Raw genomic sequence first — 16,736 nt, forward strand, 5'->3', positions numbered from 1 at the left:
ACAAAACAACCCCCGTCAAGTGACTCTATACCCACCTCCAATCACAAGAAAACCACAGACCCCTCACCTGAGAACACAAAACAACCCCCGTCAAGTGACTCTATACCCACCTCCCATCACAAGAAAACCACATACCCCTCACCACCAACCACTCGTCACAAAACAACCCCCGTCAAGTGACTCAACACCCACCTCCCATCACAAGAAAACCACAGACCCCTCACCTGAGAACACAAAACAACCCCCGTCAAGTGACTCTATACCCACCTCCAATCACAAGAAAACCACATACCCCTCACCTGAGAACACAAAACAACCCCCGTCAAGTGACTCTATACCCACCTCCAATCACAAGGAAACCCCAGACCTCTCACCTGAGAACACAAAACAACCCCCGTCAAGTGACTCTATACCCACCTCCAATCACAAGAAAACCACAGACCCCTCAACTGAGAACACTAAACAACCCCCGTCAAGTGACTCTATACCCACCTCCAATCACAAGAAAACCACAGACCCCTCACCTGAGAACACAAAACAACCCCCGTCAAGTGACTCTATACCCACCTCCCATCACAAGAAAACCACATACCCCTCACAACCCACCACTCGTCACAAAACAACCCCCGTCAAGTGACTCAACACCCACCTCCAATCACAAGAAAACCCCAGACCCCTCACCTGAGAACACAAAACAACCCCCGTCAAGTGACTCTATACCCACCTCCAATCACAAGAAAACCACAGACCCCTCACCTGAGAACACAAAACAACCCCCGTCAAGTGACTCTATACCCACCTCCAATCACAAGAAAACCCCAGACCCCTCACCTGAGAACACAAAACAACCCCCGTCAAGTGACTCTATACCCACCTCCAATCACAAGAAAACCACATACCCCTCACCTGAGAACACAAAACAACCCCCGTCAAGTGACTCTATACCCACCTCCAATCACAAGAAAACCACAGACCCCTCACCTGAGAACACAAAACAACCCCCGTCAAGTGACTCTATACCCACCTCCAATCACAAGAAAACCCCAGACCCCTCACCACAGAACACAAAACAACCCCCGTCAAGTGACTCAACACCATCCTCTCATAACAAGAAAAACCCATACCCCTCACCACCCACCACTCGTCACAAAACAACCCCCGTCAAGTAACTCCACACCCACCTCCCACCACAAGAAAACCCTATACCCCTCACCACCTACCACCCGTCACAAAAAAACCAGACAGCTCCCATCTCCCACCGCTTGCAATCCGAGTTCCTTCACCTGTAAAAGTTTGGTATTGTAACAACGTGTTGAGCCGTGTAACAAAACCACGATAACCGCTATCTGCTATTCAATTGTGCTATATATGCGTCATGTGTGTATTTTCACCTGTGCTAACATCAAACCAGGTAACCCTACTGTGTGACAATGTTCAGTATTTATGAGAAAAGTGTTTTTGTATGGCATTACACGACCAAAAAGGATCCGTAAAAAAATCACCCAAACCAAAATGGGCTGGTCATACGTTAATAATGATCTTTGATTTTATCTAAATAAGTTTTGATATGATACATTACCACCCTGATACTCTATCCGATCGGGGTAATCAAGTACGCCCTTTGTGATGGATTACAGCATTGTATCATTAAATGTGCGCGCAATGAATTAATAATTCCATTTAATCTAAAAATATAGAGACAGGTTATCATTGTTGTAAAAGTGCCATGGAGCGTTTATACTCTTAAATACATGCTTCTTGTAAAGTTGGGTCATATTCGCGGGGGAGTTATTAGAATTTAGTTAAAACAGAGTCAATATTAGCTTACTCTCGCCCCAGCATCCCCTCATATGTTCAAAATCATCGTTTAATGCGTACATGTACTTTGTACTTGAGACAGCCTATTGATGGCGGCGGTATTTCACTACAATAATCGGGAAGATTACTTAGTGGTCGATATCTGGACAAACAAATCACACGCGTTAATTGACTCGGAGTTTTGGAAACTGTTGTGAAATTTTACTAAGTACTGAACACATTAACAGCGTTGGTGAACTTGATCAAAGTTTGATTAACAACTTTTCTAACGGTTCTTACGTATACATACTGAACATAAGCCGTTTATTTTGTATTCTTCTTCATGTAAGGTACTGCTAAATGCTGCTAATACTTATTTGAATACACTTTTCAGTAAGCTTCCTCTCTGTCACATATATGACTTTAACATTAAGAAATATGGGACACCATGCACAGACAAAACCAGTGTTAGAAATCGACGCTCTTTTGCTAGCTCCGTTTCCCTGCTCCGTTTCCAGCAGACAGACACACATATGTAGGACAGACAGACACATACATATCTTATCTCACCTCACACATATGTACAATACATACCAAAGTACAAATTCATGTACCTACAACATAAAATATGAGCTACCAATATAACTGTCAAATGAAACGAGCCCAAACAAAACTGAAGAACGGAAGCGAAAAATTGATATAAAATATACATTTATGAATCATTTTCAAGATTGACACCGGGTGTTTGCGAAACCAGTGAAGGTCGAGGCTACTATCAATTTGCACCGGGATTAAAATTTGATATACAAGTCCAAAACTGTATCTTCAGTAAAATAACTTGAGGACCTTTTCTTGTGTTCATGTGCATGAAAATAATAATTTTATTATATGTAGGCACTTAACAACACTCACATGTTTTGAACACATCTGAACAATCTTCTACCAAATAGTTCTGAGTTTTTCGTTGCAATAATGATTTAACTGGGTTCCTGAGACAAGTATTATTTTAAATGGTGTCAAGTCATTTTTTCATATTACAAAACTGTAAAAGTGTTGAATTTGACCCTTCATTTTCAAAAATATTTTAAATCTGACATCTTAAGTTATTTCTTCTTCTGAATGACTGAAATGTCAGTTCTTGCTGTTTTGTATTTAGAAAGTTCATACATTTGTTTCATATTCACATCCACATCCAAATATGTATACTTGCGCGCGACTAACAGACACACGCACACAAACACGCACGCACGCACGCACGCACGCACGCTCGCACACACCAGGATCCAGGCCCACACATCTACGCAAAAGCATACACTCACGCATATGAAGAATCACGCTTTCAAACCAACATCGATACACATACACCGTTTTATCCATCTGTACATATATATCACTATACATATAGTATTACACATCTACTCCGAACGTACGTTGGCTTCTTCCATACATCAGGAATCTAAATGAATTAAGGGTCACTTTAGCAAACGGGTAAGAACAGGAAAATAGACAATTCCCACATGATTCTGCTTGGCAAATGTATTGCACACAGTCTCAATTGGACAGTTTCACGCAATACCATCATCATTTGGGGATGCTGAGGGAACGATCTTCACCTCAATTCAAATGTATTTGACGTGAACGGTAAAAGGAGGAACGGTAAAAGATAACAATTCAACAATTAACTTCAATCATGGGATGACAATTTGTAACGATAAGTAATTTGATTATAAATCTCAATTGAAAGTTGAGGATAAGGGGCCCACTTGAACTAGAATCTTGTCTTCAACAGAACGCGTTATATCCACGCGATATCCGTTTTCGCACGCGTAAGACTTGCCATTTGAATGGCTATTCCAAACTTTTCATTTCATATTTACATTGCAAGTGTAAATATGAAAGTCCTACGTATGCGAATGTGTTGTGGGTACCTAGAATCAACGCTCATCGCTTCTCTAGCAGGTGAATGAGTGAGTATGGTTTTAGGCCGCTTTTAGCAATATTCCAGCAATATCACGGCGGGGGACACCAGAAATGGGCTTCACACATTGTACCCATGTCGGGAATCGAATTGTCTTCGGAGTGACGAGCGAACGCTTTAACCGCAAGGCTACCCGGCCGCCCCTCTAGCAGATGAAACAAAAATTGCGGTTTGTGACATACGTCATCATTTTTCGTGCACCTAACTGCTGTGGAATGTATGGGAGTTGAAGCATGAACAAAGCTTGAAGTATGATTATTTTATTGTTTATGTTTATTATGCGGGAACCGTGAAACAATGAACAGTTCTACAATTTGGCACTTAAGCAAAGACTGCCCGACAGTCGCTCAAAACCAGTTTATGTGACGTCATCACTCAATGTGAATACGTACACTAATCGGTGATTGGACACTGCGCGAATATTGGACCATCGTGATAAAACTAATTAATTATTTTATTGATTACTAATCCCAAATTTCGTAGAAATGTACTCCTTGGGAACAAACGAGAAAGCGTATCCAAGGCAATAACATTAAGTGTGTCCACCTCACTTCATTTTGTGACCCGTGAAGATCCGGGGTAGAATAGGTCTTCAGCAACCCATACTTGCCGTAAAAGGCGACTATGCTTGTCGTAAAAGGCGACTAACGGGATCGGGTGGTCAGGCTCGCTGACTTGGTTGATGTATGTCATCTTATCCCAGTTGCGTGGGTCGATGCTCATGATATCATTCACTGTATTGTCTGGTCCAGATTCGATTATTTACAGACCGCCGTCATATAGCTGGAGTATTGTTGAGTGCGGCATTAAACAACAAACAAACAAACAAAACAAACACTTCATTTTGCCCCACAAAATATGTAACTTTCCCTTTCGACTTTCGCCTTACTTTACACAATGTTTTCTTATTGTCCCTCTCGGCAGTGCTTCTTTTAACCTCCCTCTCCTTCACCCTCCACCTTGTCATCTTGTTTACCTTCATCATCGTTTGCATCTCCTCTAAATAAAGCGACAAAACCTTTTCTATATCCAATAGAAATCTCCACATAAAGCAGAGTCGATTGTACAATTCCGACTTAATTATGAGCATGCGTAATTTCTAAATCACTCCCTGGTTGTAGGATCGTGTGCCAGATTCATCCCAATCACAAACGTCCTTCACATTTTCCACCTCTACCCAATCCTTGAAATTCAATTCCACCTATTCTTCATCTTCAACAGCATATTGCCCTCACTACAACTTCACCTATCTAATAGTTGTACCATTTCTTATCAGAGGTGCGATAGCCAAGTTGTCTAGGCCGTTACATTTCATCCCTTAGGCGTTAAAGGATCATGTGGATGATGTTCAGATTGCCTATACTAAAATCTAAAATCTAACCTCTAACAAGCATAGCTTGGGTGTCCTTTAGCATAAAACGGAGAAGCGGTGATAAAATTGTAATACTTTTCAAAGCGGTGTTACCAAAAGCAAAATAACAACAGAGAGAGAGAGAGAGAGAGAGAGAGAGAGAGAGAGAGAGAGAGTGAGGGGTTGGTGGGAGGGGGTGGGGGAGAAACACACACACACACACACACACACTCTTTCACTCCCTCACATGTCATCAAACTCAACATCCCCCACGCTCACTTCAATAAATATATATAACCAAATGCAATCGCTTCCTCACACGCTCTCTGCTATAGACGTATCAAACGTGATAGTCCCCCCTCCATCCCACTTCCACACACTCAATACAAACACATTCGCACCTCCCTTCAATAGACGTCTTATCAAATGATATAACATATCCACGGTCGTGAAGATTTGGTTAGCATTAGGCACTCTCTCAGTCTGATCCACATAACCTTTGCTAAATAATTATGGTGGGTCAGTTATATGCCCTTTTGAAGTCTCGAGTGACAAGAATTGAAGCAACTATCAGACAAGCTATCAGACATGTTGAAGGGTCCTCCCACAAATGAATTTGAGGAAAGACGAGCATTGTGAAATGTATGGATGTCCTATGTGATGGCCAACGGTCAATGCCCTGACAAGCTGAAGGGTCCTCCCACAAATGAATTTGTGGAAAGACGAGCATTGTGAAATGTATGGATGTCCTATGTGATGGCCAACGGTCAATGCCCTGACAAGCTGAAGGGTCCTCCTACAAATAAATCTGAGGAAAGACGAGCATTGTGAAATGTATGGATGTCCTATGTGATGGCCAACGGTCAATGCCCTGACAAGCTGAAGGGTCCTCCTACAAATAAATCTGAGGAAAGACGAGCATTGTGAAATGTATGGATGTCCTATGTGATGGCCAACGGTCAATGCCCTGTCGCGTCATATCAAATGACTAAACAAGAGATCCCCATTGTCTAAACATGTTTAGAAGTTATACATGTTTACGATAACGTGCATATCTAATATCATTGGGCTTTAAGTCAAATATCGATAGAATTTATACTTTATATTAAAATTAGATTCAATAATTCACATTACAGTATATTTTACATTCCCAAGTTATCAAATATAATATTCGTAATTAAGTTGTCCATTATGAACAATGCTTCAAATGTCATTGTAATAAGAAGATATATTCTGATGTTAATGTCGCATTAGCTGTTTTAAATAAATACAGAAGTTATCAATTGATATAATAGCAAAATATAGAAGTTATCAAATGATATAATAGCAAAATATTTGTCAACAACCAAATCTTGATGCATACATATATTTACATTACAGAAGAGAAAAGTGCATGAACACGGTCAACTTCACAACTTTATAATTGCCAGTTACTTTGGAGAAATCGAGATAAAAGGATATTTTTGATCTGTATAAATTCTTACTAAGACTTGATATCTGAAGATTCGATCTTGATTCGATCAATTACCTCCCCTTCCGGAAGTGACATCATACCTTTACAATTTAATTTCGAAACAAAGGCGGTCAACGTACAAGCTAAATGTGAACTAGGAGAGTACAGTGTGAAGAGGTTGTTCTGTTTTAGAACAGAATAGTGTTGCTGACAGCATTGCCCAGAACAATGAAGGTGAATTTTAACCGTAAATTGAATGTCGATTTTCCGTCAGGTGTGACGTGCTCTCTTTGATCGCGGCTACTGCAACATTTCTATCAATCTCGATTACCCAGGGTATAATTCTTACATACATGTACACACGCTTCTATTATATACCCTACACATAACCCGAAAAAAAAGCTTCAGGTGATCGAATGTTGTTTTCCCTCCATTTCATTTCCTGGTGGTATTCGAGAGAATGTAGTGTATATAATATATCCTGGATATTGCTGGGACACAGGACTGAGTCTAAACACGTCTACCGGTTAAACACTGTTACACCCGAAACACGGTTCGCCCTGGTTATCCTTCTAGGTTTGCCAGTACCATATCCATTGCTCGTTGGTTTCACGTCTTGACGTAAAGGTATAAAACCTTCTTTACTTTCCTCCTACGTCAAGTTAACACGCCGTTATATAACTGTTCAAAGGGGCGTTAAATATCAACCCACACACATAACACCACCACCCTTAAAGTTCAAACATTCTCCAAATGCCTAAAGAACACAGCCATTTTACAAAGTTAACAGTCACTATTAACTCAAATCCAAATCAATTTTTAAACCGGGATCGGATTTTGCTTTTTGCAAATGAAAAAAACATAGTTGAATAAGTTATACATTACCTCTACGTCGTCTTCCCCCACAAAGCGAAAGACTGTGTTGAGTAACTGCGTGAATTGAGCTTGATGCCGCCTGTTTAATGTGGGAGGGAAGCCCGAAGTGAAGAGCCCCTCAATCACTCACTGGGGGAACGATCGATAAAACATAAAATTTTTTGGCATTACACAGTGCTTAGAATGAGAGCTCTACGACGTTAATGCAAGATGCAAAGAAGTTTTTGTCTACTTTCCTCGGTGGACCAGTTTTCCAAGACGCCGCAATTCGCTGTGCGGAGTTGCGTCTCTTAAGCACACATGAAACCTATGAACGTGGGTTCGAATCCCGCCTCGCCCCGATTATGTTTCTAGGTTGATCAGTACAAGACCGTGCTCGTGGGATCCATCAAAGTTGTAAACGTCTGAGACCTACATCACTGCGGTCTTTCCTCACACATTAAGCTGACATGCCGTGATATAACTGGAATACCGTTCACTCAAACTCACTCACTCACTTATAGGGGACGAAGTCCCGAAGTAATACAGAACATTTACATATACCACTTTGATGAAATCAAGATACACGGGTATGTTGCTGACAAACTGAGTCTCATAATCAAATCGTATCTGTGATTCGAACCCACAATCAGAACATTTTGGCAGGTCTTAAAGTCGAATTCTGTATAACGAATTGCGTTGCATGACAAGGATTCTCGTGTGCCACTTCTTTCATAGATCGCCCTAAAATAGCATAAAAACATGTGTGCATATTGTAGCCTTTTAAAATCCTTTAAGAATATTCCAGAAATAACAATCTTGACATTACGTTCAAAAGACAACACAGTTTGAACTTTAGATAAAATTAACTCTGTTTTTATTTTATTCTTTTTTGAGAAAGAGTTTAGTTTTATGGGCTGGTGTTCTTATTCAACGTTTATTTTTATAATGAAAACTATTTGCTTGCCGAAAATACACACACAGGTTCTTGATTCATAGATAAAAAATGAAATTATGTTGTTCATCACCGTGTGATTTGAAATGAAATCTACGCATAATGAATCTTCACGTCATACCGATTTCACATATTTAAATAAGACAATTTTAAGTAAACTTTTAAATTCCATCATGGGAAATTTTATTGATTACAAACATACTGCATATTACGTATTATCTATGAATATATGCTTAGAGGTGCACTACTTCCACAGCACCTATCACAAAATATATAATCCACATTTCACAAATGACGAATATATACTTTGACATCCGAACAAATGAGCAACAGCTACCATAACATCCAAGAACATGACGAATATATATACCTACCATGACATTCAAGCATTCAATGCATATATTCGCTTAGAATTGTACGCTTCCGACGATATCTTAAGCATGTATCTATGAATCACTATGAAATAGTGATGATACCAGGTGTTGGCTAAAATGGGAGCGGATCCTGCTCCACCAGTGGCACCCGTCACAAACACATGCAAATTCAAGTCAACTGTTCAGCTGATAAAACAAAATATGGGAATATGTAATTCAAATCAAAATAGGGAATTGCACCGAACATCATTTTTGTCACTGATGTGTCAAATTGGAAATGTCCTCCACATGTCTACCATAAGAACTTTACGAAGGCTTTAAATGTTGACCCTGATCAGTGATTGTGACAGTTAGACACGTACAGTTATGCAGTTGAATTCCTGTTTAGAGAGCACAGAGCAATATGATGAACTAATTAACTGTGAAAGGGTCAGAGTGGTAGACAGCAAAGAAATAATTCAATCTGATGATTTATTATTACAACTTAATCACTTTTTCGGATATATGTTTCATCTCACTTACATTTATTGGACCGTTCTGAGACAAGACGTGACTCTGTATTTGTGTGGGACTGTGTGTGTGTGTGTGTGTGTGTGTGTGTGTGTGTGTGTGTGTGTCTGTGTGCGTGCGTGCGTGCGTGCGTGCGTGCGATTCTTCCTGGCCAGCCGGACCAGACAATCCTGTGATTGATATTACGAGCAAGTATCCAGTTGACGCCCCTTCAACCAAGTCGCCGAGTCTGGCCACCCGATCCATTAATCGCTTCTTTCGACCAGCACACATGTCGGTTGCTAGGGACCAATTCTAATCCCAACTCCCAATTTCCTTGCCACTAAGACTAATCATGGGGTGCTGGCTAAACATTCTTACCCGGGTTCCCACGGTGTCATTTAAAAGGAATAAATATGGTTGGTTCTTTCATTAGAATGTTTCAATCTAAGTACGGATTATTTTGAAAGTCCGGATTTTAAGCATCTACAGTTTCTGAAGATACAGAATAGGTTGTATTACTGCTCTGTATTTGTTGCCCTGAAGCTTGTGACGCCAATGCCAGACACAACGAATACCCTCCACATGCAATCCAATGCGAACTATAGTGATCTTTATATGGCGTATAATATGACGGTATAAACCAACAATAAAATTACAATTTGATGCAAAGTATTCATATTAGCAATTCAATACATGCACTCGCAATGTATTTTGGTAGTCTGTACAGCAATGCTGTGTAGTTTACTCCTGTCGATATTTGCATAACAACTTCTGAAATCAGAACAGATTTTGTTGCACTGATGGTGTCTCATGTACATGAAAGATGGCATATTCTGGCATCTTCAGCAACGACGATCCGAGTTATTGCCTTTCAATATAAATTATATAAAAGAGAAGAGCAACGGCGGAGCACGATATGATTAAACCAACTCTAGATAGAGCGATACAAGAATATATCTAGAAATGAACATTACACTACGTCTGCAGATTAAATCTATTAGTGCCCCAGCAAGTCAGATCGTGATTCATTGTAACGTGATATCTGATCGTTACTTCGTGCTACAAGCGCTTCCAATCCTTATCATAAGGCTTGGTATTTCTCGTAGGTATATTAATGCGACGTAAGGCACTATATTGAATTTCTAATAACATTTTACTGAATGGATGTGAAGCGAAAACGATGTACGGGTTGTCTTAGATCCGGAGTACCATTTTGAGGAAATTATTAAAAGCTTCACAATAAACGTGTTCTTGCCACTTCGTCATAACATCTAATTAAGCTGCTTGTAGTCGGTATCTAAACTTGCCAACTCAGAAAAGCATCAATTGCTTGTCGCGGATTATAATTTAATATCCTTTTCCAAGCAATATTCTCATAACAGTAAGTTTGTTTGGTGACTGTTCTGAAGCGACTTTCAGATCTGTTAAAGTTACCTTAAAGTTTCATTAAGTATCAATGTAAGCCTTTGGTTTCCGTATTATTAAGCATACTTTATTATATACACAACGAAAAAAGTTAAGCATACCCCTATTTCTGAACCATGACAAATGACAAACATCATGGCATGAGATGACTGACCACAGGAGCTGGGCGATACCAATGTCATCGGATAGAACAAACATTTGACAACAAATGAAGAAGATATTGGTGAGTTGTGATTGAAATTTACTGACAAAAACATCATGGTAACACAGGTACTGTTTTTGACCTTAGGCAATACCGCAAAAAAGTATGGAGCAGCAGGATTAAGTAAACGAGTTACGTTTGATGTTTCATGTGAAAATGTTCCTTAAAGTGTCTACTTGACATGACACGTGAAACAGGTCAGTAGCGGGTATAACCAACACGTGCCCGGATGACGCATTCCACCCTACGTCTCATGCCTCCAGTCAGAGGTTGGATCTGTTGATGGGTCAACAACAACCACACCTGCTGCTTCCAATTGACGTAAATCTTGTACATGAGGATCTCGTGCCTGTATGCGCCTCCCCAGAATATCCCAAACATGTTCAAGGGGGTTCAAATCTGGGCTCATTGCTGGCCAGGGTAGAGTGGTTATTGCATTGGCCCTCATGTAATCCACGACTGCATGCAAACGATAAGGCCTGGCATTGTCATCCATGTTCTGAGGTCGAGTAGCAAGAGGTTGGTTGTCAAAATGAGGAACGACGACTGGCCTCAACACGTCCCGGGTGTACTAAGTCCCTGGTAAGTTGCCCCTTATGGTGACCAAATCCAACCTGCAATCATAAGAGATACACCCCCAAACCATTACCGAGTCCCCGTCGTATGCAACAGTCGATTTAATGTTCCTGGGGGTGTAGGCCGTGTTTCGGTGACTCCAAACTCTCGTTCTTCCATCAGTGACGTGGAGCAGACAGCGACTTTCGTCTGGCAAATGGATCCGTCTCCTCAGATTCCAGTTCTGTCGTGCAATACACCATGCTAAATGAGTAGCTTTGTGGTGATCTCTCAACAAGGGATGACTCGTCTAGCCCTCAGTCCTGCTGCTTTCAGCCGGTTCCTGACGGTTCTGGTGCTGAAACGACGATTGGGCAACCACAGATGTTTCAGACGAGTACTTGTTAAAAAGGCTTCTCGGCGTACTAGACAAAGAAGGTCCCTGTCTTCGCGATGTGTCGTCACAGGAGGTCTTCCTGATCCGGACCTGAACATCACCGGTCTGAGCATGTTTCTCGACTAAGCTGCTTACGACAGTGTGATGATACCCCAAATTCCGACCAATGGCATTACAAGACATTCCTGCGTTATGCATGCCGATTATTTGCAATCTTGTGGCGTTTGATAATCGCCTTCGCGCCATGGTCACACAATGTCATGGAATGAACTGTTTAAAACCGAGCTTAATAAAGCAATTTTAACGTTTGGATATACTGTTTTTAGAGATGCTCGAGCGTAGCATGCTGCACGGACATGCCATGCATGGCACGTGAGCTTTTTTCTTTGTGTATATATATCCAGCTCAGGAAATGTAGTCGGCGATCATACTGTATGCAGTGTTACTTCGCCCAGTCGCTAAAAAGCGATTTATTAACACCGAACTGCCTCTGTAAAGGCTATTATTCTTTTGTGTGTGTGCGGGTCTGTGAATTTATGATGAAGCAAGAAAGCCATTCCATTGCGAAATGTTCCTCATAAAACGATTTGTTCAAACATAATTACATATGTTTATTTATATTTTCAATCCTTCAATCATTTGTTCTGGTACGCTCACTGCTGGAACACGAGCATATTCAAAAACATTCAAGAAGATGAAATTCAGTTTCTTCACATAGTTAGTCTTTTTAGCGAGATTGAAAATATAAATTATATTGTGAAATGTGAAACTTCATTTAAGTTACTTACTGAGTTGTAAAGAATATAGTACTTTTGAAAAGATTGCATATTCGTTGCTCTCTACAGAAAAGTCAATAATAATTGTTCTTGGAGATACGTACGCATATACAAACCCGTAAAGCATTGGCAATGGAACGGAATCTATTTCCAGTGTTTCTTTTATTCAATGCAAATGTACTCATTTGGTATGTACTTGGTGATCTGTAGTGATTTTGTAAGAATGGTCGCGATAGATTACAGTTCGAGTAAATCAGTATTCATTTCGCATAAGTTGTAACTATTAACGTTGATGATTGCACAGTTGTCATCTTACTTAATAACACAACACGGCATCACCTTTCAGATGAGAGGAAGATTTGCGAGTTGATGGTTTGACAGGTCACATGCCAATCGCTTAAATAATCATTAGTGTACGAAATGGAGAATGAATATATTAAAGCGCCCTAACGTAAGGCAGCGACCATGCTGTTGTATTAGTGTCTGGAGGGGCACGAGTGGCCTAGTCGTCTAGGGCGCCGCGATTCGCTGTGCAGAGTTGCGTCCCTTGGGCACGCCAGAAACCTATGATTGTGGGTTCTAATCTCGGTTCGCCCCGATTATGTGTCTAGGTTTGTCAGCACCATAACCGTGCTCGTGGGTTTCACCGAAGTGGTTAACGTCTGAGACCTGCATCACTTTGGCTTTCCTTCAACATCAAGCTGACACGCCATGATATAACTGGAATACCGTTAAAAGCGGCGTTAAACCCAACGCACTCACTCACTCTTAGTGTCTAGGATTATCCGAAAATATCACCCAGCTCCTAAGAACAGGAAAAAAACTAATATTCATATTAATCAAATAAATAATATGGCAGTTTTAAACAGGCCTCTACCTTTAGGGTAGGATATGTTCATGTGTTTCGCCTATACTTCGTGTCATCATTGTTAATTTATGTACGAAAACACATTTCTGCCACGATAAAAAGAAAATATATATACCGTACCCTAGTTGTTCTACAAGAGGTGATTGAAAAGTTCTGATCCTCAAATAGAAAGACTTGACCAAAAGAATTTAAATGATACATTTTTCAACATATGCCCCTTCAAAATTGATATAAATACTTTTGCAAACGATGTTGGAGGGATTTTATCCCGGTTTCGTAGAAGTCCTTTTCTTGGCTGTCCAAAAGTTATCCTCGTGGATTTGTAGCTATGGCAATGACCGATATTGTTCTTTGTTTGTTGTTTAACGCCGCACTCGTCAATATTCCAGCTATATGACGGCGGTCTGTAAATAATCGAGTATGGTCCAGACAATCCAGTGGTTGACATCATGAGCATCGATCCACGCACTTGGGATACGATGACATGCATTAACCAGCGACAAGCTAAGTCGCCTTTTAAGGCAAGCATGGGTTGCTGAAGACCTATTCTACCCCGGATCTTCACGACTGATATGTACACTGGTGCATTGTCCTGATGTCCTTTTCTGAGTTTCCCACATCTCTTTGTCTTAATTTCATTCCGCAAATACATCAAACGTGTAGAATAATATTCTCCGTTTATTATGTGGCCCTTTTGAAGACAGTCCTCATGATGACCCCATCGGCGTCCCATAACACGGAGGCCATTTCCTTTCAAGCTGATGGGACAGTCTTGGTCTTTGTCGGTGGTGGTGATGCCAAATGCTTCCACCACTCAAGCTGGAAGTGGTGAGTTCAGGTTTCATCCACAGTCGCAAATCGTTCCAAGAACTTTTCTGGATGACCTTCAAACAGAGCTGTAAGTTGTGTGTCCAGGTTCCATCCACAGTCGCAGATCGTTCCAAGAACCTTTCTGGATGAACTTCAAACAGAGCCGTAAGTGGTGTGTCAAGGTTTCATCCACAGTCGCAGATCGTTCCAAGAACCTTTCTGGATGACCTTCAAACAGAGCTGTAAGTGGTGTGTCCAGGTTCCATCCACAGTCGCAGATCGTTCCAAGAACCTTTCTGGATGAACTTCAAACAGAGCTGTAAGTGGTGTGTCCAGGTTCCATCCACAGTCGCAGATCGTTCCAAGAACCTTTCTGGATGAACTTCAAACAGAGCCGTAAGTGGTGTGTCCAGGTTTCATCCACAGTCGCAGATCGTTCCAAGAACCTTTCTGGATGAACTTCAAACAGAGCTGTAAGTGGTGTGTCCAGGTTTCATCCACAGTCGCAGATCGTTCCAAGAACTTTTCTGAACTATCACGAGTCATGTTGTACCTGGTGCGTTTTGTATCGGATGTCAGAAGCTTTGGATAACAACCAGCAGGTACTTTCTTTATTGCCAAGGTGTTTGTGACAAGGGAATTGAATAAATGTACTCTATCTTGGAAAATGCCTCCTGAACTAGCAATGTGAGGCTCAATCATTCGCCGGTCGGCCATCCCCATACTCTGGATCATTTCTGGTGTTGCTAACATCACATGCCTTCCAGGACTCGAATCGTAGTCAAGGCTCTCCCTGCCATGTTTAAACTCTGTGACAGAAGCGTACAGTAATGAGTGCGTACGCGGTAGAAAAGCGTGAGACGCTATGTTATTATTTTTCGACATTGCAGATAGGAGCTTCCGGAATTTTTAAACGTTAGTAAATTTTATCAGAATTTGTCGACGATGAACATCCCTCTGGCTTTGAAGTCTCAATTCTCCGTTTATAATTGCATGAAGTCCAGAACACAATCATGTGGTTTGAAATGCCAATGTTACACATGAAGTACCCATGTATGATGACCCAATGAAGTACTTGATGCTGTAAAAAATTATAGTGGAAACACAAAGCTTAGGGAAATATTAAGAAAGTCAAATTACGACACAACAAAGAAAATGACCGTTTACCTTAAAAATCCTTAAATCATTTAATGAACCCCGAATACGTTTCTAATAAGCAGCATGTGATGTTTGTCAGTGTAATAAAAACGTGCCCTTAAGTTTCTTAATAATTGTGAAGTATGAAAGCATATATTGGTAGTGAAAGGCATTATATAATATTGCTTGACATGGACGATTATTCCGAGAAACGATGGCACTGCAGACCTTATCAGCCCCTGCATCCAGTGAGGTCATTTAAGTTATCAACGATGTTCACGAACACACTTTCGATGGAGACATTTATCGTTGCCATTATGGAGTAATGATCAGAACGAAAATATCAGTCAAGACATATATCAGATCTGTATCTGTGGAAAAGCACTTGTAGAGTTTACAGATATTGCTATTAGTAGTGTGCTTGTATTAGATGTCGCCAGCGACGAAAGTGGTAAGTATGACCATTGTAATTGCCCTTGTAAATACTTTAGGGGTTGTATGCTTTACGTTTCTCCATCATCCGTAAATAAATACTGCAACTTCGCGATGTAGTCTATAATTTTTTAACCAACCAATCAAGAAATAAACTGGTTCCAGCGAGAGGGAAACCAGCGAGTGCTCATCTGACAAATGACTACTCAGATTACATTAGGACCGCCTCCGTGGTCTAGTTGTAGAGCGTCCGCCCGGAGAGCGGAAGGTCCGGGGTTCGATCCCCAGCCGCGTCATACCGAAAGACGTTAAAAGATGGTACTTGTTGTTACTCTGTCTGGCGCTCGGCATTAAGGGGCTAAAACAAGGACTGGTCGGCTCGGAGTCAGTATACTGTGTCTGAGTGGGGTATTCATGTAAAACTGTGGCATGGTATCTTAGTGGGTCAGGGCCCCGTTCCTCAAAGCGATCTTAGCGCTAAGGTGATCGTAAGTCCCATACTTGAACATGGGCTTACGATCGTCGTAGCGCTAAGATCGCTTTGAGGAACGGGGCCCAGCACTATAAATCGGCATAAGTCCGGACTAGTACAAGCAGCCACACACACACGTGCATGCAAGTCGCTATATAAGTGCAATAATCTTGGACGCGACGTTAAACCCCATTTCACCTCACCACACCTCAGATTACATTGCCAATATGTCTCGTTCAATCTGTGCTGGGACTGCTCCACACATTCCATTAGGGTTCGCAAAACATCATGCACGGTTGGTTGGTTGGTTTGTTGTTCAACGCCGCACTCAACAGTATTCCAGCTCTATGACGGCGGTCTGTAAATAATCGAGTCTGGACCAGTCAACCCAGTGATTGACATCATGA

The 16,736-nt window shown here is 41.1% G+C and overlaps 1 protein-coding gene across 1 annotated transcript in view; it reads left to right on the forward strand.

Moving 5' to 3' along the window:
* The window catches only part of LOC125372276 (extensin-like), a 41,242-nt gene extending 40,073 nt beyond the window's left edge, over positions 1-1,169 (forward strand). Inside the window, exon 3 of the mRNA XM_048381589.1 lies at positions 124-1,169. Within this exon, the coding sequence (XP_048237546.1) occupies positions 124-1,169 (1,046 nt within the window). The remainder of the gene's footprint in view (positions 1-123) is intronic.
* Positions 1,170-16,736: the final 15,567 nt, after the last annotated feature.

Source organism: Haliotis rufescens, unplaced genomic scaffold (genome assembly GCF_023055435.1).
Source record: "Haliotis rufescens isolate VD_foot unplaced genomic scaffold, xgHalRufe1.0.p SCAF_4, whole genome shotgun sequence".
In the NCBI taxonomy this organism is placed as follows: domain Eukaryota; kingdom Metazoa; phylum Mollusca; class Gastropoda; order Lepetellida; family Haliotidae; genus Haliotis; species Haliotis rufescens.